Source organism: Carettochelys insculpta, chromosome 3, assembly GCF_033958435.1.
Source record: "Carettochelys insculpta isolate YL-2023 chromosome 3, ASM3395843v1, whole genome shotgun sequence".
Taxonomy (NCBI): Eukaryota; Metazoa; Chordata; order Testudines; family Carettochelyidae; genus Carettochelys; species Carettochelys insculpta.
The window spans coordinates 86,129,048-86,152,231 of NC_134139.1; the positions used below are offsets into that span (position 1 = coordinate 86,129,048).

Below are 23,184 nucleotides of genomic sequence, written 5' to 3' on the forward strand. Positions count from 1 at the left end.
GTTAATTTTCAACATGTATTTAGAAATGTGTTGAGAGTAAACAAATTTGTTTTAAAATAACTTTATTTTGTACATTTTATAAGCAGGATCAAAATTTGTAAATGAAGATAGATACCCTACTTTATCACCACCATCACTACTGAGAACCAGATTTTGAATTTGTAACATTATGCTACCGGTATTCTAACTGAACCTTAAGCCTCACGCCTCCTAAGTGTCACTGGTAAACTGTTTGCTCGCATCATCCTTGGTAGACTCCAGAAGATTGCTGAGAGGGTGTACCCCGAATCGCAGTGCGGATTCCGCGCAGAGAGGTCTACCGTTGACATGGTCTTCTCTCTAAGACAGCTGCAGGAGAAGTGCAGGGAGCAGAGGAAGCCACTCTACATAGCCTTCATCGACCTGACCAAGGCCTTTGACTTGGTCAGCAGGGATGGTCTGTTCAAACTGCTCCACAAGATAGGCTGTCCTCCATGTTTACTCAAGATGATCCAGTCGTTCCACGAAGACATGAGAGGAACCATCCAATATGACAGCACATTATCGGATGCTTTCAGAATCAGGAGCGGCGTCAAACAAGGATGCGTGCTTGCTCCGACATTGTTCAGGATCATCTTCGCACTCCTCCTGAAGCATGCCTTTGGATCTTCAACAGAGGGCATCTTGCTGCACACAAGATCTGATGGGAAACTGTTTAACCTTGCAAGGCTGAAAGCTAAGTCTAAGGTGCGGGAACTCCTCACCAGAGACATGCTGTTTGCAGACGATGCTGCTGTAGTGTCTCACACAGAAGACCAGCTTCAAAAACTGCTGCATCAGTTCTCCAAAGCGTGCAAGGACTTTGGGCTTACCATCAGCCTAAAGAAGACAAATGTACTCGGTCAGGATGTTGGTGAATCCCCATCACTCAGCATTGACAACTATACGTTAGAGGTCATCCATGAGTTCGTTTACCTCGGGTCCACCATCACTGACACTCTGTCGTTGGACACTGAGCTAAATAGGAGGATCGGAAAAGCGGACGCAACTCTGTCCAGACTCAGCAAGAAAGTGTGGAATAACAACAAGCTGTACACTCACACCAAAATGCAAGTCTACAGAGCCTGCATCCTCAGCACCCTCCTTTATGGCAGTGAGACTTCGACCCTGTATGCCCGCCAGGAAAAGAGGCTGAATGTCTTCTACTTGCGTTGCCTCAGGCGCATTCTTGGAATATCATGGAAGGACAGAGTGACCAACACCGCCATCCTCGAGCAAGCTGGAATCCCAACCATGCACACCTTCCTCAGGCAGCGTCGTCTCTGCTGGCTTGGCCACGTCCGCAGGATGAATGATGGAAGGATTCCAAAAGACATCCTGTATGGTGAGCTAGCCTCTGGCAAAAGACCTCCCGGATGCCCCCAGTTGCGCTACAAAGATGTCTGCAAGAGAGACCTCAGAGAGGTAGACATCGAGCTGGACAACTGGGAAGAACTAGCAGATGACCGCAGCAGATGGAGGCAGAGGTTACACAAGGGCCTTCAGAAGGGTGAGATGAGGATCAGACAGCTAGCAGAGGAGAAGCGAGCGCACAGAAAGCACACTAAGGACTTGCCAGACACCCATCACATCTGCAAGAGATGCAGCAAGGACTGTCACTCTCATGTGGGTCTTCATAGTCACAGTAGACGCTGTAAATGAAGTCCTCAATTGAAACTATAAAGGGTGCGATCCATAGTTATGCAGACAGAAGGATGCCTACTACTACTGATTGTAACTGAGTTTATCAGTCCTATTTTGGATTAATCCTACTAGTTTTTTCAGAGTTCTTCCTGCCACAGAAACTTCATTTGTTACTTTCAGTGCTTATCTGGAGGTAGAATATTCTGCAGCTAGACTAAGAGCTGTAAAAGGACTGGCACATTTAAATTGAATATCAAAAGCACATTCTGTTCCTTCCCCAGGGATTGCACATTGGTGGGGAAACTTGTGTGCTCCAGTGACCTGAAAAGCTATGTCCACAGAAGTTGTAACTTCTGTTAGTCACCCAGACAGGTAGGGACAACATGTGAATAGTCCACTAGTCCTCCAGACTGAAGGTTGAACAATATGACAACAACCTAGCCTTACAAAAACATGAAGGCTTAGGAACACAACAAGGCCACTGGCAAGACTAAGTGATCACTCTGTTTCAGCAGAAATCACAAATCTTGGTGAAAGCAATCAGGAAGCCAAGCATCCAGGAAGCATTTTTTTTTAAATTAAAGGTAAAACAAACTCTGAAAGTAGATTTATGGAACATTACAACAATGTGTGCAATACCAAAAGCAAAACAGGTACTGAAAAATAAATGGATGAATGTTTTATCAAAGTTCTTGTAATAAAACAAGATTAAAGACTAGGGCAGATAAAATAAAATTAAAAATGAAAATAAAAGTCATTAAACATTCCAGAGGGCAAGAAGATCACCAGGTACAGAAAGCAGCATTAATTATGATTTCCAAACCAGAAATATCACAAGCCAAACAGCAAAAAACTGGAAGAACTCTCTCAGGGCTCAAGATTGATGCAATGTTACTCTCAAAGAAAAATATCTATTAAATAGTTTGGGATTCTCCAGATGGAGTCCATGTAATGATATCGCAATCATATGCAGTGTGTTTCAGAACGATACTATATTTTACACTGAATGCTGGGAAGCTTTAAAAGTCGTTATATTTGAGATGGGCCAGACAGTGTGAGCCACAGAATATTTATAGCCCAGTTAATGTTAATTTGGGTGTTCCTGGCTTACCCACAGTGGGAACATCGGGTGGAAGGCTTCCTAAAGAATCTGGAATGACTGGTGGTAGGGTGGGAGGATTAATTCAAAACCTCAAAGCTGCTGATGCAGGTATTACACAGATAGTTTGAAGACAGGGAGGGAAGGGGTTTTGAAATGTACACACCAAGTTTCAACAGCCTTTGGGTCTTCTTTCTGATCCAGAAAGCAAACATAAACTTTTGTCCAAGAGACTGCCCTTTGCTGCAGGTTTGGAAGGACCATAACCTGCCAGAACCCCATAAGACTTATGAATGGCCTCTGGAATCTTTAGTAACTCTGTAACTCCATGTATTATTATGTTTCCCTGTATGCTTTATAGTCTTTAAATAAATGTGATCAGTATTCCCTGTAAGATGAATGCTTGGGGGTCTGCACTGGAGAAATTCAGGTGCCATCCAGCTGATTAGCAAAGAACCCACAGCCACCCGCAGCGGGCAGCATGTGTTTCTATTGGTGGAGGACATCCACACATACCTTGGTTCATATAACAAAATTTATTCTGCCCATGGTTGAAAAAAATTAGAGGAAACACTGGTTGTGATACACTGTTCATAGCCCTTGGACAGAAAGCACCACCCTGGGCCTGGTCTCAGTCAGAACTACTTGTCAAGTACAATCACAGCAAACTTCAGCCTAAAACCATTTGCTGAAGAAAGAAGAGATGTGGATCCCACCCAGACTGAGGTGAATGCTAGAGGCTTGAGACATGAATGGGCATTCCTAGAAAACACCACAAACAGGTCAAAGGAGTAGTTACCCAGATGACGTACCCATGACCCAGATCAACTATACAGAAAGAAATCAGAGAATACAGGTGAGATGACAATTGGAAGTGACCACCATTTAGGTGTCATAAGAGCAAAGATCAAATTTAAGAAAAATGAAACTACAGAAAGAACCAAGAAAACTGACAGCAAAAGGCTAGCAGAGCAGGCATTATGGTAGAATTTCAAATGGAACTGAAGAAGTGCTACAGTACTTCTGTCTATTACAAGAAGTTAGCATTGACATGGAATAGTCCTTTCTAAATGGTACTACCAGAGATGCTACAATAATTGTATCTGCTTTCCAGACAGGCAAACCTAAAGCCTGAATGTGTGAGGATTTATAGAATTCTGTGGAAGGAGAACAAGTAAAAGCAAAGATAAAATCCTCATAAACACGTTCAGAAAAGCCAGCTGAATAAAATCTGTAAAAACCAACGAAAAAAGCAGTAAAATGTAGCACAAGAATAGATGAGGAAATATACGGATAATATCAGCAAAGAACTAAACCATCCAATGAAAGAGGTGAGAGTATAATGTAGGTGTGGCCAGTCAGAGCAAAGAGCCAAAATAGCAGTGGTTAAAGTGCAAAGAGCCACATATTATATAACAACAAGAAGTCCTGTGGCACCTTATAGACTAAGAGATATTTTGGAGCATAAACTTTCATGGGCATAAGCACTCATGCATAAGCATAAGCAGTCATGCGTCTGACGAAGCAGGTCTTTGCCCATGAAAGCTTACGTTCCAAAATATCTGTTAGTCTATAAGGTGCCACAGGACTTCTTGTTGTTTTTGAAGATATAGACTAACACGGCTACCTCTCTGATACATATTATATATTTATTTATATTTATATTTTACATAGCTATATATCAATCTATACAGACAAATAAATATAAGTCTATCTATCTATGTCTATCCATCTACACAAATAAATACATAATACATGGCTCAATGCCCTCCCCCTCCCCGACAGCCAGGCACCCACAGTCCCTGTCCCTACTCTAATTCTATGCCAGCAACTTACCAGAGCCACCGGAGCTGCCAACATGTGCTTCTCCCACAAAGCAGTAGCGTGCATGTGTGGAGCGGGTGGGTGGCACTCCAAGCGTACAACGCAGAGGAGGAGATACATGCAAAGGCCCAAAGTGCGGTCTGCAGTGGGGGGAGCTGTCCTGGCCTCTGAGAAGGCCATGTAGCTCCCGAAAAAAGGGGCAGGTGGATGGTCCTGCCCCTGACTGTCTGGCTGCTTCCCCAGCTTGGATGTACCCCTGGTACAGCTCCTTTATCTTGGAGCAGACCTGCTCCAATGTCTGGGTGGGTTGTCCCCAGGCTGCCAGTCCGGTGACCACCTGGTCCCAGGCAGGGGCTTGCATCACTTGCCAGTGGTCTCCCTAAGGATGTCTTCCTCCCACCAGAGGCCCAGGAGGTCCCAGAGTTCAGGCTACGTCCAGGAGGGGGCCCTCCTTTTGGTGGCCCAGGTTGCCTCCTAGGACCCCTCGGCAGGGCAGATATCTGTCTGACATGGTCAGAATGTTTCCTGTAGAGGTGGGTGTGAGAGCGTGGGTTTACTTGTCTCGTCTCCTTGCTGCCTCCATGCTCTCAGCTTCCTTTAAGGTGACCAGAGGCAGGGAGAAGAGAGGTCTGATACTACTGGCCAGGGCATCTCCAAGGACCAGTTGGCCAGCACCATGGAGAACTCCCCTTTTGAAAGAAGGGCCCCCAGAGTGTCTACTCACTTTTTTGAAAGATTCTTTCAAAAAAAGGGCCCTCCTCCTCATCTGGGAGAAGAAGGACACCGGAGAAAGTTCCAAGTTCTTTCAATTTAATATTGAAAGAACACATTTTGTGTGTAGATGCTCTGTTTTTTTTTTTAAAAGGCCTGGCTTTTTCGAATAAACTCGCTAGCGTAGACGTAGCCAGAGTGATTTGTAGTTTTTCACACACTGAATTCTTAGGTATAACTAGGTTACTATTAAATATTCCCCAAATTTAAAGTAATTTGTGTATATGATTCAATTAAATGCCACCTTTTATGCTACATAATCCTAAAGTTAAGCAAATGAATCAAACGTGCATATATTTAAGTTCACATGACCACAGTGGAGATCTAAGGTATGTCTACACTGCAATAAAATACCCATGGAGAGCCAAGGTTGGATCATTTTGGTCTACAGGGCTCAGATTTCAGGGCTATCAAACTGGGTTTGGGCTAGTGGGGAGAGGGTCCTAGTGTTTGGGCTCCAGCCTGAGCCCAAATATCTACACTGCAATTTTATATCTCTGCAAGCCTGAGTCGGCCAAACTGAGCGAAACGCAACTGTGCCGTGCATCTTTTATCACGGTATAGACATAACCAAGGAGTTTCAATCATAAATATCTTTGAATAGTCAAACTGCAGTAATGTTTCTATGGAATTCTGAATATTTATTTTTATCCAGAAACTATCAAAGTCATGTTTGTTTGGTGTTTTTACCCTAGTTTACCGCAAATGTAAAAACAAAAAGCAAAAAAAATACACCATAAATAAAAAAAAGAAATACAGAAAGTATGCATTTAAAATTTGTTTGAATTTTTTGGTGATGCTTAAACCAATTAGGAAGAAAGAATCAAATACACTTGGAAACCAAGATATTAAAACAGCATGAAACTACTCCTGATAACACAATACTTCATATCTTTACATTTACTGTGCATGCAATAATCAGTTCAGAATTTAGTTTTGCTGTTTGTCAAGTAGTCACAAAAACAGTAGTAAACATTAGCAGGATAACTCTGAAAGACTTAACAAAATTCTTCATGTATTTTATGTAATTATAAATAATTTTCTCAAGGTTTTTTTTAATATTCTATGGAAAAAGGAAAATATTTCATCTCCAATTCAGTTACTTCCTTAAGCACATGACTGACCATATGAATATGAGAATTTCTACTGTACTCAATATAACTTTATAATATTAAGTAATAAAAAATCTTCTATTTGGTTCAAAAATAATTAAATTGTTTTCAATATTCAATTATTATATTATTATTAATATCATGAGATGCAATCACAAACCTTTAAACTGCTTAATCAGCAGGCCTTGTGAATATACTCATTGCCAACACACAACAGTCAGCAACAAAACGTACCATCAGTTCCTTTTTGTTCCAGTGTAAAAAAATTATAAGTCAACAAAATCTAACCCTGCATGGAAGGTGGGTATGTGGATCTCTATTATAATTACATTTTGAGAACAAGAATGAAAGATAAATTTCTTTTTCTCCAGTGGCTGGGAGATTCCCCTTCCCTGTGGAAGTTAAAATTCTTAAAGATCTCTTTGAAAAATCTCTAAAGCTTTTGTACACAGAGAAATTGACTATTACATCTTTTTCAGCAACATGCAACATTTTATAATAGCACCCTGGGTAGATACTGAGTTACAGAGTATAAATTATTTTATTCTAGAACAATTATTCTTTTTTGTGGAAGTGAATTATCAGTAAATCAAAATGAGGTCACTTTTATTCTAAACAATTGTTCACATAGGGGCTTAGTCTGGTTTAACCAATCTGGTTTAAATTGGCATCTTTGTCTAGATTAATTTCCCCAGATAGAAAATCCCTAAGTAATACAAAGCGTGGTTCATGAAGTATCCTGATAACCAATTACAGAATAACCTAGTGTAAAAGGACCCAAATACAGTATATTCTGCACCACACACATGCACACACGATTTAAACAAACAAAGCAACCCAAAAAACAAAGAAACAAACAAATAGGAATTAAGCTACTTTAAGCTCGTAACACACACACACACAAACACGCACACAGAGCTAAATACAGAAACAAAATAATAAGCAAGTACAAGAATGTTAGGGAAAACCCAACACCAAAACAATTCTTAAATGTATGCTGTGATAGTGTAAGAACAATAAAATTCCAAGTGGTTACCCTACAGATTTTTTAATAGGATATGATCAAAGCTTGCTACCAGGCCCTCCGATGGGGTCAGAGGAGAGCAAAGGGGACAACTGCCCCAGGGCTTGGTGATTCAAAGGGGGCCAGGGCTCTTGGCTGCTGCTGATGCTGTGGCAGCTGCAGTAGACGGAGCCCCAGGCCTTTTAAAGCACTGCTGAAGCCCCATGGCCCCAGAGCACTGCGTGGTGTATTCTGGGTGGCTATGAAGGGCTGGCAGGAGAGAGGTTAGCCCAGCCCCGCCCCTCCACCTGAAGCCCCACCCCTTCCAGGAGCATGGAGCAGAATTAAGACTTCGCCCTCCTTTCTTCTTTTTCTTTTACTTCCTTCCCCTCTCCTGGCCCTGCTATACAAACTCTGGATTCTTAATTCTGCTCCAAATCTGGTGAAGTAGGTATTACCCAAGAAAACTTTAAGAATCTGTAAGGATCAGTAAGGAACTAAAAGGTAGCTCCATCCCACAAATCATCCATCAGATATAGTCCTGCATGATTCTTTAACAAATTACTATTACAGTAAGATCAAACCCAAATTTTAACAGGAAGCTTCACTTACATATTGGGCCCAGGGTACTTCGAAGTCCCTTTACTCGTCAAAATTTCTATCAGCAGATAGGAATAAGGGGATTTCAAAGTTGGCGGGGTCCTTTTGAGAAGGATCCCCATCTGGACGAGCCATGTGGCAGCGAAAAGCAGCAATTTGGAAGAGCCACAGCCAGCGGCATGGTAATGAGTCACTGAATATGCATTTCAGCACCTCATTAGTAATCTTTGAAATGGCTATTTGCATGGCTATTTCAAAGTTTGGTGCTAGGGTGGACGTAGCCCATTAGAGGAATATTAAAAAGGCAAAGAGAGAAAGACCCAATGCCAGCTGCGAGTTTGCAATGTGGGAAAACTGACTCCTAGCCCTTGAAAAAAACACTGAGAGAAACTGAAGCAGCTATAGGAGTAATAATTTGCTGCAGATAACTAAACTAAAGGTGAATGACAGTTAATTTTTCACAACACATCTTCTGAATTTCATTATGCACCCCAGAAAAACTCTATTGCAGGAAGAGACACAATACGTGAAGTCTCTGGAGGATCAATTTATTTTTATGCTTATAATGGGACAACTACTTCACTTCATAATGACAATCAGAGAGTGAAAAAAGTTTTCTGCTAGTAGAGTAAGTTTTTCTAAGAAAAAACTTCTGCCCTCTTCTTCCTTCTAACTATAAAAGGGTGCCACCAGTTGCCTCTTCCTAGCAACTCAGCTCAAGAGAGTCAGCGAAGATTTCAATTTAATGCAGGCTATTTAACATGTCTTCGTATAGCTGATAAACTGCCAGAACGGCTGAGACAGCTTGGCTAATGCACTGTCACACTTCACATTAAGGCCAAAGAAATGAATTGGCTGAATGGGAAGAAATTAAAGAATTAGGTAAGCTTAAATGCATGTCTTTTGTACTTTAATATGATCTGGTTGGTAAAGATTCTATCACTGGTCTTATCAGCTGGGTCTAAGCTACAGAGTTCTGTTGACAGAAGAGGCCTTCTCTCGACAAAACTAGGGAGCATCTGCATGACAAACATTGTTCTGTGGAGAAACGGTCGACAGAATGCAGCAGTTTTCCTAGCAGAGTTCTGTTTTGACTGTACAATGCATAGCACCTCTCTCAACATATTCTGTCAATAAAAAAATCGTGTAGATGCTCCAGGGGCCCTCTGTCGACAGAGAGGGCTTCTGGTTCACTGGGCAGCCCTGTTTGTAGAGCTTCCAGCTGGCTGTTCTGTTGACAGAGGGCTGGGCAGTCTGGCCACTCTCCCTTGACAGAGGGCATTGATGGGGGACCCCATATTAGCTGTGGACAGGTTCTGTAGACAGAGGGTCTGTCAGGAAATATCTATCAACTTTGACTTCTTTCAATGGAATCTGTAATGTAGACACAGTTATAGTGAGATGGAGATTTTTATGTCCTGCAACAATGATGACTGTTACTAGATTCCTATACGCAAACACAGCTTTGTGGGACTGTATTTAAATCCACTTTCTCTTTCAATCCACATGTATTTTAACATAGGAGCATAATATCCTTTTTAAGCATTTGGTTTCAAGAAGTATGGCCTTGACACCAGTTGAAATATCAAGATACTTCACAATACAAGACACTTAAAACAGCATTAACTCCTCTATTCTTTCTTTCACCCTTTCACTACCTCAGAAACATCAGCTCCTGGATGTACAACATGTGCACAAAAAGCAGAGCCTGAAAGTGCAAGTAAATGAAGACAGAGAACAGAGATATTATGGCAACAGAAATAGATACATAGAGACCAAACCCATAAAAGATTTTCACCTGTCTTGATAACATCTTAAACATATTGACTTATTATACCTAAATTTTGATCAATAAAATACAAATTAAAATAGTCAATTACATTATCAGAATACTGTAGGGCTGGGTATACATGGAGAAATTCTGCCAGCAGCTTCATACTAATGAGCATTCTCACAGTTGCAAATAACTGCTCATTCACATATTCCTGCTGCTTATTATCATAGCCATGTGAGATCTTTCTGCCAGCAGAGGGTGCTGCCGGCAGTAAACAGACTGTGTAGTCCTGCCTCTGCTGGCAAAAACCCCCTCCGTCGCCAGCCCCTTATGCCTGAGATCCCCCTAAACCGCAAGGCTGTGCAGCTTGCCAGTAGGTCCCACACAAGGACTCAGGGCTGCAGCAGGGAGAGATGCCTCTTCCCCAGAAAGACCCCAGAGTGGACCTGCTCTAGACTTGCAGCAGATGAGGAAAAGGTTCCATAAACTCACTATGTCTGGCACCAGGTGCCAACCCACCCTAGCCCAGACTTGCTGTGGCCATGGAATGGTGCCTCTCCCCAGCCCAGCATCACTGGAGCTGCCACAGTTGTGGAGATGTGCCTTTCAGCTGGCCCTGAATTGCTGCAGAGAGAGCGCGTTGACGGTGGTCCTCTTCCTCCTGGGGGAGACTACACCCCAACCTCCTCATCCACATCCCAGAGCCCACAGCCTCAGCCAGAGCCCTCACCTCCCATACCACAACACTCTGGCCCAGCCCTTAACCCTCTTCCACACTCCAAATCCCTCAGCCCCACGGCCACCACCACACACCAGCCATGTTCCGAATAAATTTTCTTATGTGCACCAATATGGACATCACCTCCATACTGGTGCACATAACAAAACTTTTTCCACACATGGACATAAAAAATTAGAGGTAACACTGCCACATACTTCCTTTCCCCAATCCCTCATCCCCACACCACTTCTTCCCACCCACATTCTGCCCCAGATTCCATCCCTCCCATCCCCCCCCCACCTTTCCCCCTAGTTCTGCCTTGCTCCTCTCCCTCTCCACCAGTGCCTCCTGGGCACAGAACAGCTGAATACGATGAGTGAGAGGTGCTATGAGGGAACAGAGGAGTTGACTGCCAGTGAGTGCTACACACCCAATAATCTAGAGCAGCTGGAGAGAGTGAGCGCCCAGCAGATGAGAAGCTTACTCATTTTGTGTAGTAAATGAAATTTTTTCAAGATGTGTGTCCTTGGGAGTGCTCCACTTCAGTTGTCAGTGCATTCTGGTGCTGTAAATCAGAGTTTTATGGTACCACTGCCCATGTGCGTTGCACGTTTAGTAGATGTCTCGTGGTGTCACTGTAACCTCACCTAACGCATGCATGAACTGATTCCTCCAGTTCCTTCTCTAATCTAAGTCCTTACTGCAAACTCTGAAGTAAAGATGAGGAGGGTTGGTAGTGGAGCACCCACAAAGATACACATCTTAAGAACCTCTATTACTGCACAAAACGAGTAACCCTCTCTTCTTCTTTGAGTGATGTCTCTGGGAGTTCTCCACTTCAGGAAACTGCTTAGTAGTGCTCCTAACAGATTAGGAGGGACTTTGAGTTCATTTGCTTTATAGAGACAAGTATGGTTAGGCCAACTTTGACATCAAATCTGGAGTCCTGAGCGATTTCATAGTGATCTGTAAATGCATGGATCAGAGGCCAAGTGGCCACTCTACATAATAATGCTTTCAAGGTTAATGAAGTATGCGTGGAATGATGTCCTTCAGAGGTTCAGTATTCTGAATTCAATAGCATTGCAGAATACATGTGGAGATCCCTTTGGATAGTCTCTGAGTGGACACAGTGCATCCCACTGAATGCTCACTAGAGCTAAGTCTACACGTGAAGCCTACATCGAAGTAGCTTATTTCGATTTGGAGACATCGAAATAGGCTATTTCGATGAATAATGTCTACACGTCCTCCAGGGCTAGCAACGTCGACGTTCAACTTCGACGTTGCGCAGCACCACATCGAAATAGGCGCTGTGAGGGAACGTCTACACGCCACAGTAGCACACATAGAAATAGGGATGCCAGGCACAGCTGCAGACGGGGTCACAGGGCGGACAAGCGCTTCCGGGGCAACAGCTAGCCGCTCCCTTAAAGGGCCCCTCCCAGACACACACAGCCTGCACAGCACGCGGTCTGAGGAGCCATAGGCACACAGACTCCGGGCAACGCAGGCATGGAGCCCCAGCAGCAGCAGCAGCAGCAGCAGCAGCAGCCGCCAGAGGTCAACCCAGCCCTCCCGGCAGGAGCAGGGCTCGCCCTGATCCATGCCATGCGGGAGGCAGCTGAGCACCTCCTTGCTACACCGGAGGAGGAGCTGCCCCCAGGGCAGCAGGGCTCAACCCCCAACCCTGCAGCACCCCGCCCCCCCCGCCTCACACGCCGCCGCTCGTGGAGCTACCCCACCAGCACCGACTGGTGGGAGCGGCTGGTGCTTGAGGAGTGGGACGACGACCGCTGGCTCAGGAACTTCAGGATGAGCCGGCAGATATTTATGGAGCTGTGCCAGTGGCTCACCCCCGCACTCAGGCACCAGGACACTGCCATGCGGCGTGCCCTCCCAGTAGAGAAACGGGTCGGCATCGCTGTCTGGAAGCTGGCCACTCCAGACAGCTACCGATCCATGGGACAGCAGTTTGGTGTCAGCAAGGCCACCGTCGGGGCTGTCCTCATGGAGGTAAGAGGACCCATGGGGGGAGGGCAGGGCAGGGCGGGGGAGGGCAGGGCAGGGCAGGGCAGGGCCACGCACACCCTGCTAACCCCTCATTGGTGCTTTTCCATGTGCTTTCCCTGCAGGTTGTGGGTGCCATCAACGCCATGCTCCTGCACAGGCTCATGAGGCTGGGGGACCCAGATGCTACCATCGCGGCCTTTGCCACGCTGGGCTTCCCCAATTGCTTCGGGGCTCTGGATGGGACTCACATTCCCATCCGCGCCCCGCATCACAGTGGAGGATGCTACATCAATTGCAAGGGCTACCATTCTGTGGTCCTCCAGGCCTTGGTGGACAGCCAGGGCCGTTTCCAGGACATTTATGTGGGCTGGCCTGACAGCACCCACGACGGCCGTGTTTTCCGGAACTCGGGCCTGTGCCACCGGCTGGAGGCAGGGACCTACATCCCCCAGCAGGAGAGCCCTGTGGGGGACACCACCATGCCCCTCTGCGTCATCGCAGATGCGGCGTACCCACTCCGGCCCTGGCTCATGCACCCGTACACGGGCCATCTCTCCGCCAGCCAGGAGTGCTTCAACCAGCGCCTGAACCACGCGAGCCAGGTGGTGGAATGCTCATTTGGCCACCTGAAAGGACGCTGGAGATGTCTCCTCACCCGCCTGGATGCGGGCCCCAACAACATCCCCCAGATTGTGGGTGCCTGCTGCGCCCTGCACAATTTGGTGGAGAGCAAGGGGGAGACCTTTTATCAGGGCTGGGCTGTGGAGGTCGGCAGGGCCGACGTGCAGCCACCCGCTGCCCCCAGTCGGCAGGTGGACCCCGAAGGGACCCGGGTCCGGGAGGCCCTGCGGGCCCACTTCGATGATGAGGCCGCGGGGTGAACTCTGCCAGGCCCCCCCACTGCCCACCCCTTCCTCCACAACACTCCCTGCCCCTACGCCCACACCACGGAGCACCCAACCCCCGCCCCACTTTTCCTGGACAAATGACAGCACGCACTTGTGGCTGAACTTAAACTGGTTTTTCTTTTAGAACTTTTTTTTTTTTTAACTATAATTAAAACAAGAACAAACTATATACAAGACCTCTTCTAACACACGTATTCTGTACAAATAAAACAATAATAAAAAGGATTGCACATAACGGATACGTTGGTCAATAAAAAGAAAACCAGGGATGATAAGGAAGGGGAGAACTATTTACATGGGGGGGACAGGGCAAAGGGGGGGCACAAATATAAATGAAATGGGTCAATAACAATCCTCTTTTTGGACATATATAACTATATACAAGGGCTGGGGGGGGCACGTCCCAGGCCCCATGCCCCTAAAGTCCGGCACTGGGGGTGGGCGGCCGGGAGCCCTGCCTCGGCCGCAGCCCTGTCCGGGGCTGGCTGGGGGCTGGGTGGACCAGAAGATATGACCGGCGAGTCTCAGCTGGCCCCAGGTGTCCCTCGGCGGTCCAGCCCTCGGTGGTGGGTGGCGGGGCACCGGCGGACGGGACGGCGACGTGCGGAACAGCAGGTGGTGCGGCGGGTGGAGCAGGCAGGGCGGGCGCTGCAGCGGCCGGCGCGGCATGGGGGGCCAGGTAGTCCACAAGACGGTTGAATGTCTCCATGTAGGCCCCCCATGCCTCTTGGCGCCAGGCCAGCACCCGCTCCTGCAGGTCCAGGCGGCGTTGGTCCACCCACAGGCGCTGCTCCGCGACCTCCAGCTGCCGACGATGGATGGCCAGCAGCTGGGGGGTCCGTCGCCGTCGGGTGCTGTTGTGGGGTCCACCGTCTAGCCCGCTGTGGGGCCAGTCGGTCCTCCGCCTAGGGGCTTGCCTGGAGCGATGGCCCCGGAGGGGATTCCGGGACCACTGATGCCTCACCAGCGCTCTCTTCCGGTCCTTCCGATGGTGCAGCTGCAGAACACAGGAGGAGGGGGGGAAGAAGAATGGAGACAGGCGTTAGTGTGGGCCCCGAGCCGTGACCCTTTTCCCCCCACCCCTGTGCTGCAGGTTCCCCATCCCCGTCCCCGGGAGATGCTACTGGGATGGATGGGGTTCAGGGGTCCCCCTGCACTGCACCCCGTCCCCTGGCGGGAGTGACTCTCACTTCACTCAGCCGGGTCTGACAGGAGAGGTTTCTTAGGCCACAGATGCCCGGTTTCTCTCAGGAGTGACCGCACAGCAGTCAGAGACAGTCCTTCCAACCCGTCCTGGGGATAAGACCCCAAGGGGTGCCCCTCTGGGGTGTGGCTTTCCCCCTCCTCAGGCTGGCTGCCTTCCAGCTCTCCCTTCCCCTAGCCTCTACCTGTGGCCCCCGCCCTGATTCAAAGCCAGCTTGGCTCCTCCCTCTTCTTTGTTCAGGGCAGAGATGTCACCTGCCAGCTGTAGCCCCAGGATCATCCTTTGCCCCTGGGAGCTATTCAGCTTGTTGCTCATATGTAGCCTGAGTCTCCCTTTTGCACTCCCCTCACTCCATCACATTCTGCTGCTGCGGGGTGTCCCACCCCCTCCTCCCGGGGGACCCTCAAGGTTCCGCTCCCCCCTGCCCCGGGGAAGGGCCATGGCACTGTCGTGTGGTGGGGGGGCAGGGGCTGATGCACTGCTGTGAGGGACATGGCCCTGCTGTCCTTGGGTCCATGGCCATGTGGGGGGCCCTGGGCACATATCTATTACCCCCGCCCCTCAACCCCGGAGGTGTAGGGGGGTACATACCTGTCGGTCCACTCCCACGGTCCGGAGATCCCCGGGGGGTGGACGCCCGGCTGCTGCTCCGGGAGGAGGATCTGCAGCCCGGACTCTGCAGAGGAGGAGCCCCCCTCCCTCCTCCTCCTCCTGCCGCGATGGCCCAGGGGTGGGCTCCAGGGGGGGCCCCCGGGGTGCGGGGCTTACCTCTGGGACAGACTCCGGCTGCAGAGCCTGCTGGGGCTCGTCGGCCGAGGTGTCAAGGGTGGCCGGAGGGGAGGAGGTGTGCCGGGGGCCCAGGATGTCCCTGAGCTCCCTGTAAAAGGGGCAAGTGACAGGGGAGGCCCCAGATCGGCTGGCTGCATCCTGGGCCCAGGCGTAACCCTGCCGCAGCTCCTTAGCCTTACTCCTGACATGGTCAAGAGTGCGGGCAGGGTGACCCCGGGCGGCCAGGCCCTCGGCCAGCCGAGCAAATGCATCCATGTTCCGCCTCTTGCTCCCCATTACCTGGAGCACCTCCTCCTCGCTCCAGACCCCCAGCAGGTCCCGCAGCTTGGCCTCCGTCCAGGAGGGGCCCTGGTGCCGCTTCCCAGCCTGGCTGCCGGGCTGGCCGGCCTAGCTGCTCTGACTCCCCTGGGGGGGGGCTCCCCTGGGGGCACTGGGGGGGCTGCCGGGCAGCCATGGCAGGTGCTGGCCCTGTTCTGGGTGGCTGAGGGACGTGCAGGCTGGCCGTGTGTCTAGGCTGCTGCCTGCACATTCCCTCAGCTTCCTGTACAGGAAGGGAGGGGGAGGGGACCTTTAAGGGGCCGCTCCACGTGGCCACCGTTGTGCTGAGGGACTGGACAGAGCGTCTCTCAACCCCTCAGCTGATGGCCGCCATGGAGGACCCCACAATTTCGACGTTGCGGGACGCGCAATGACTACACAGTCCCTACTTCGACGCTGAACGTTGAAGTAGGGCGCTATTCCTATCTCCTGATGAGGATAGCGGCTTCGACGTCTCGCCGCCTAACATCGAAGTTAACTTCAAAATAGCGCCTGACACGTGTAGCCGTGACGGGCGCTATTTCGAAGTTAGTGCCACTACTTCAAAGTAGCGTGCACGTGTAGACACGGCTTAGGAGACGAAAAGTCACAGGGACCTTCAGAAAGGCGTGGTCTTTACACCATCACTCATATAACATCTAATGTAGCCAGAATGGTTTCTGCTAGAATCCCATGTAGTTTTGGGGTAAAACTTGGGAAGATGTTGATTCATATGTATGATGATATTTTTGGTAGGGTTTTCAGGTGTGGTCCTAACGTAACCTTGTCCTTGAGGAATATTTTGTGGGGAAAATCGATCATGAAGTCATACTCGCTTGCCTGCACCATGAGGCAACTACTGCATACACATGACTCACAGACAATGCTGCTGTAAACCTCTGATTCACACTGCTGGGATGCAATGACACCATCGTTGTGAGGAACATTGGTTTATAGGGGAGAGAAATCCATGGTGACAAGGATAATAATCTTGCATTCAAAAAACAACGCTTTGTCCAAACCATGAGAATGCCCACAGATACAAGAATGGCTTCCCAATGTGCCAGCCTCTTCATTGGCCACCTTGAACAATACCTGGACAAATGCACTGTGAAAACAAGGACATACATGAGATATGTTGATTACATTTTTATTCTTTGAACAGACCGCTTAAATTCCCTCATAGATTTCACCTGTAACTTCAACAAGCACTCCATATATTAAACTCTCATTAGAGCATTCTCACATTAGCATCAACTTCGTAGATACCACAATCACACAGACAACTAGAAGAAACTCACATTCCACCACACCTATCTTTACAGATCTTGCAACCTCCCCAAATACCCTAAGATATCCATTATCCACAGCTAAATACTGTGATGCCATACAACATTCTCTGAAGAAAACGCAGGATCTATACCTCCAAACCACCTTAACCAAACCAAGACAGTTCACCAGAGAAGTCCATTGCATCATGGAACAGGTCACCCAAATAGTGTGAAAGAACCTGCTTTAGTACAGAAATAAAACCCTCTCTAGCCACACAATCCTAGTTGCTACCTGCCATCCCACGTTGGAACTCATACAGGGTATCATCAAACTACAACCCATACTCACAGAACCATAGGGTTTGAAGAGACCGCAGGACGTTATCAAATCCAACCTCCTGCTAAAAGCAGGAGGAATCTCAACTCAAAGAGGTATAAAATGTATTCTGAATCTTCACAAGTACCAAACACAAATAAGGAATTACTTTGTCAGAGGTACATGTCTAACAAACTTAAATCAGTTTATAATTAAAGTTTAATTTAAAATACATTTTTAAAAAAGAAATGAGTAAACAATGTTCTGCAAGCAAATTTCAACCCATGTAATGATCAGTGTCCCTTTTAATAACTACACTTTGGAACTTCACATCAGAAGAACAGAAGAGTTAGAGATTAGTTTATTATTTCTTGTTACCTTTGGCAGCAGTTTGAGTAGAGCATCCTCACCACCTTTTACTTTGTTTAACTGATGTGATGGCTACTAAGAAGGCTCTTTTCAAAACACAGAACAAAGGGGAGGCCACTGATTCAAATCAAGAGTCTATTAGATTGATGAGCATTATATTTGTATCCTATGGATTTAACTGACTTATGACTGAAGAGTATAAATACTTCAAGAAAACATTTCCCTGTCAGGTGAGTCAAGGCAGCCACTGTTGCAGTGGAATGTGATAAGTTATAATGGCTACTAGATGTACCATCACCGGCTCTAGAATGTTGAATTGATAAAAGATAAATGATAGTCCAGGTTAAGTATAAAAACTGGGACTACGCGGGAAAAAACACTTAAGTGAATGCATCCCTCTACAGAATGCTTCCTCTTGAAAGCTTAAGAATGTCTGATAGACAGTTATCAGATTTTCAGGAAATAATGTACTGCATTGCTGAATACTGGAAAAAGCTCTTCTTTAAAATCCAAAAATACCTCCAATGCACTGTGTGAAGGGATTGGGATCCAAGGCGCAGGGTCTGATTTTGTTCTTTTTCTTCTTCTTTTTGAAAGAGGAGATATGGAACTATAGGTAGCAAAAATGAAGTTTGTCACAACAGAACAAAAAAGTCTAAATACGACAACTGTCAAACTATTTGTATGACTTAGACCACATTCTGTTACATCTGGCTACTGGGAGAAGGAGAAATGGAAGAAATGCATACAAAACAGTTTATCTCCAGTGGAGAATGAATCAGCTCTTATCAAAATTGAGCCCTTGACTGATCTTGAATAACGTTTCAAGTGTGCAGTGCTGACCCTGACTGCTAAGTTCAAACAAGACCATTCATAGGAGAAAGCTACTCAGAATAAATTAAATCTGTAGTCTTCAGAAGCTAATCTGTCTCGACCTGCAACATAGAACATCTGCCACAGAAGTACCTATACCAGGCGTGTCCAACCCACGACCTGCGGGCCACATGCGGCCCTGGACAGCTAGTAATGCAGCCCCACAAGATTGTAATCTTTTAACATTATTATGTGATTTATATACATTAACTATATTATATATTTTATATGTGGCCCAAGACAATTCCTCTTCACTCAATGCGGCGCAGGCAAGCCAAAAGGTTGGACACCCATGATCTATACCCATCTAATTTCCAGGAGTCTTTATCCAGATGAACAGACCTGATAGTTTAAGGACCTCTAGCTCAGTAAAAAGCTGAGGAAAACACTGATGAGCCACATGCGGGATGCATGTAGAAAAACTTGGACACCCATTTTGATACAGGATATTATAAATCAGATTTCTAACCCACTGACACAGAAGAACAGTCAGAGACATCTACAAATCTATCGGTATCCAGCAACCTCAACTCTAATCCTATGAGTCTAAGTTTATATTCACATTCAGCCTTTAATTACATATCATATTTTTTTCTCCATAATGCTTGCTTCATATAGGCTACGTCTACACGTGAAGCCTACTTCGAAGTAGCCTATTTCGATGTCTCCACATCGAAATAGGCTATTTCGATGAATAACATCTACACGTCCTCCAGGGCTGGCAACGTCGATGTTCAACATCGACGTTGCGCGGCACCACATCGAAATAGGCGCTGCGAGGGTACGTCTACACACCAAAGTAGCACACATCGAAATAAGGGTGCCAGGCACAGCTGCAGACAGGGTCACAGGGCGGACTCAACAGCAAGTCGCTCCCTTAAAGGGCCCCTCCCAGACACACTTGCACTAAACAGCACAAGATACACAGAGCCGACAACGAGTTGCAGACCCTGTGCATGCAGCATGAATCCCCCGCTGCAGCAGCAGCAGCCAGAAGCCCTGGGCTAAGGGCTGCTGCACACGGTGACCATAGAGCCCCGCACGGGCTGGAGAGACAGCGTCTCTCAACCCCCCAGCTGATGGCCGCCATGGAGGACCCCACAATTTCGATGTTGCGAGACGCGCAACGACTACACAGTCCCTACTTCGACATTGAACGTCGACGTAGGGTGCTATTCCCATCCTCTCATGGGGTTAGCGGCTTCGACGTCTCGCCGCCTAACGTCGATGTTAACATCGAAATAGCGCCCAACACGTGTAGCCGTGACGGGCGCTATTTCGAAGTTAGTGCCGCTACTTCGAAGTAGCGTGCACGTGTAGACACGGCTATAATGTCCAGGTTGGACATTACACCTTCAAAAGGCTTTCACATAGAGATTCCAGAGGCATCTTCAGATATTTACTAATCTATTAAATATCTATATCTATATACATATATAGATATATGTATTCAGCAAATCTATCTATCTGTCTATCTATCTATCTAGTGAAAGCACAACAACAGGTGGTAAATAGGTATAATTTGTTTGAAATGTTGGAAAGAAAGTACAAGGGGAAGTAACAAACATAATTAATGTGCAAGATGATTTGTAATGTGTGTATAGTAGATTGTTTCAGTCTATAAATGTTTAGGTAACTCAACTCTATGTCAGATAGTGATTGAGCCCATGTCACTGAGGCTGTGGCTACACTAGCACCCCCCTTTCAAAAGGAGGATGCTAATGAGCCACTTTGAAACCTCTTCTTCCCAAAAACAAAAGCTGTACTTTTGAAATGCACGTGACCACTGTTATGCTAATGAAGCATTGCATATGCATGGCAGCGCCTCATTAGCATCTGCCAAAGTGGCTCATTAGAATCCCCCTTTCGAAAGGGTGGTGCTAGTGAAGCCACAGCCTGACTGACCTGCATCCATTGTAATGCACAACAATTCTTAGCCTACCTGTAGACATCTGATCCTGGGAAGCTATTACTGTGCTTCCTTTGCAATAAACCAGGCCCGCTGCCTTCGATCCTTATCTGATCTGCCTGTCTTTGCAGAATGGGGGGGGGTGTTTCTCAGAGTCTCAATGTTAGCTACTTGTGGAAACCAATGTGACACAGACAGGGGCCAAACATGCAGCCAAATTATCATCATCATTGACGGAGCAGGAGACCTGTCAGGACACCACACTAGTGGCTTCTCATTTACCACAATAACTATCAAAAATATCCAGTGACTGTGTTTGTCCAGTGTGGCATAAGGAGATTGATTGATCTTGGGATTTGGGAAGAGTCAGAGGAAGCAGTGGGGCAAATGTCTTCTGCCTATAATAGGGCTAGCTAGAAAACAAAAAATTCTGTTTGGTAAATATTTGAAGGTTTTGAGATGTGTTGATCTAAGTTACACAACTACAACTGTGTGAATAACATAGCTGGATCAATGTACCACAAGGTCTCTACAGCAAGGATTTAATGGGAGAAACTCTCCTGTTGGCATCCCATAATGCTTCTCATTTCAGCGGAATACCGGAGTCAACAAGAGAGCAACCAGGAGTCAATTTAGTGGGTCTTAGACCTGCTAAATCAACCCCTGGGAGAATGATTGCTGTGCTGATCTCCCGGTAAGTGTAGACTTAGCCTAAAATAAGATTTCTGGTTTTCTCCAACTCTTTTTACATGGTCTAACACTCAGCAAATCTAGAAACATATACACATTTTACATTTAAAATAAAAAAGCAATCCAGTAGCACTTTAAAGACTAACAAAGCAACGAGGGGTCCTGTGGCACCTTATAGACTAATAGAAACGTATGTGCATAAGCTTTCATGGGCAAAGACCCACTTTGTCAGATGCAGGAGAGGTGGGTCTTTGCCCAAGAAAGCTTATGCTCATACATTTGTGTTAGTCTATAAGGTGCCACAGAACCACTCATTGCTTTTGCAGATCCAGACTAACACGGCTACCCCTCTGATACTTTAAAGACTAACAGAATAATTTATTAGGTGATGAGCTTTTGTGGGACAGGATCTGAAGAAGTGGGTCTGTCCCACAGAAGCTCATAACCTAATAAATTATTCTGTTAGTCTTTAAAGTACTACGGGACTGCTTTTTTGTTTTGATAGTATATAGACCAGTTCGGCTTTCTCTCTGTTACTACTCAGCATTTTACATTTGTGGATAAAAGTAGACAGGTATTGTTATCAGCACCAATTATCTTTATAAGAAAAGATTTGCCTGAACTCTGGAGCGATACAGTGTTTGATGGTACAACTGTCAAAATCTCAGAGAAACTGATAGGAACAATGAGGTGAGTTTGAACAAAAACTGGTATTGTAGCTAACCACAACACAGAAAAAAGTAATATGACTCAAGCAAAAGAAAGAAAAGGTTATATATTGTAGTGGTGCCTCTCATGCTCCTGGTCCCCAGGTCCCTGTTCCATCCACAAACCAAGTGGAGGCCACTCCAGTTCCAGGCACCCACACTTCTATTGCATGTGAAAGTCCCACCACCTCCTATATACAACGGATCACAGTAACCCCTCTGGCTACCCAGCTACAGGGGAGCAGAGCCTTCCACCCCAGCTCCTACTTTTCCTGTCTCTGTCTCTTCCCTATCCTGTACTCCCACCTGTCTTATATAACCCCACTGCTCCAGGGCTCAAAAGTGCCAGCCATCAGGCCTGGGTTTGCTCAGCTGGCTCCTACAACCTTCTTTGGGTGGGGCTGCTGTGACAGAGCTCTGGCTCAGCCTCTCTAGCCAATAATCTGTCACAATACATATAGGCTTTCCACTAGTTTATTACAAGCTCCTTCAGAAATTAGTGCCCCAGAATTTTATAAAAACCACTGTAGGTTTCTATCAGTCTAAGAGAGAGTATTAATCCAGGAAATTTGCTGATATAAGGAAACATAAAGTGCTTGTTATTAAAGAGCACCAATATTTTGTAGCTTCTCAAACAGGTAATAAAACTACAAGTATGGAGTACATCACCAGCCCTAATAAAACTGGTAGTTCTTTTATGTCTGACAGGATGTAAAATAAAACACGGATGAGCTATACATAAATGACCAACCCAATATCAATCATTCCCTCTCTGCTATCATGCAAAAGCTATGGGCAGATAGCATACTTATTTTTCTTCACAATACCTAGTATTTCTTACAGCATAAATGCAAGTTGTAGCATTTTCTATTTTTAATATGGTTATGCTTGCTATATTTTTTTAAAGATTAAAGCATTAGTGATTGCACTTCATTAATAAAAAGCCATTATTTCAGAACCAAAAATGGAATAAAACAGCTGAAAGCATTTCCATTAAAATGCAGTTTGTTGTTTTACACCTGAAGCCACTTTTCTGGGTGGCAGTAAGCAGAAAGTAAACTAGCAAGGGACTTCAGAAGACTTTGTAATTGCACTTAGGCTGTATCTACACTAAGACAAATCTTCAAAATAGCCATGCTAATGGGCATTTTGAAGAATACTAATGAGGCACTGAAATGCATATTCAGCTCCTCATTAGCATGCCGCCAGCCGTGGCACTTAGAAATTGCCGCTTTTTGCTCCTGAGTGGCTCATCCCGCATTGGGTCCTTTT

General features: G+C 46.4%; 1 protein-coding gene across 2 annotated transcripts in view; it reads right to left on the reverse strand.

Annotated features, from left to right (window-relative positions):
- The window catches only part of PACRG (parkin coregulated), a 435,595-nt gene that overhangs the window by 338,108 nt on the left and 74,303 nt on the right, over window positions 1–23,184 (reverse strand). Inside the window, exon 1 of one of the 2 annotated variants that reach the window (XM_074990276.1) lies at window positions 16,656–16,710. The exons of the other annotated variant lie outside the window; for it this stretch is intronic. Coding sequence (XP_074846377.1) covers window positions 16,656–16,709 — 54 coding nt within the window. The 5' untranslated portion in view covers window position 16,710. Of the gene's footprint in view, window positions 1–16,655; window positions 16,711–23,184 lie in introns of those variants that run through there. 2 annotated transcript variants of the gene reach the window in all.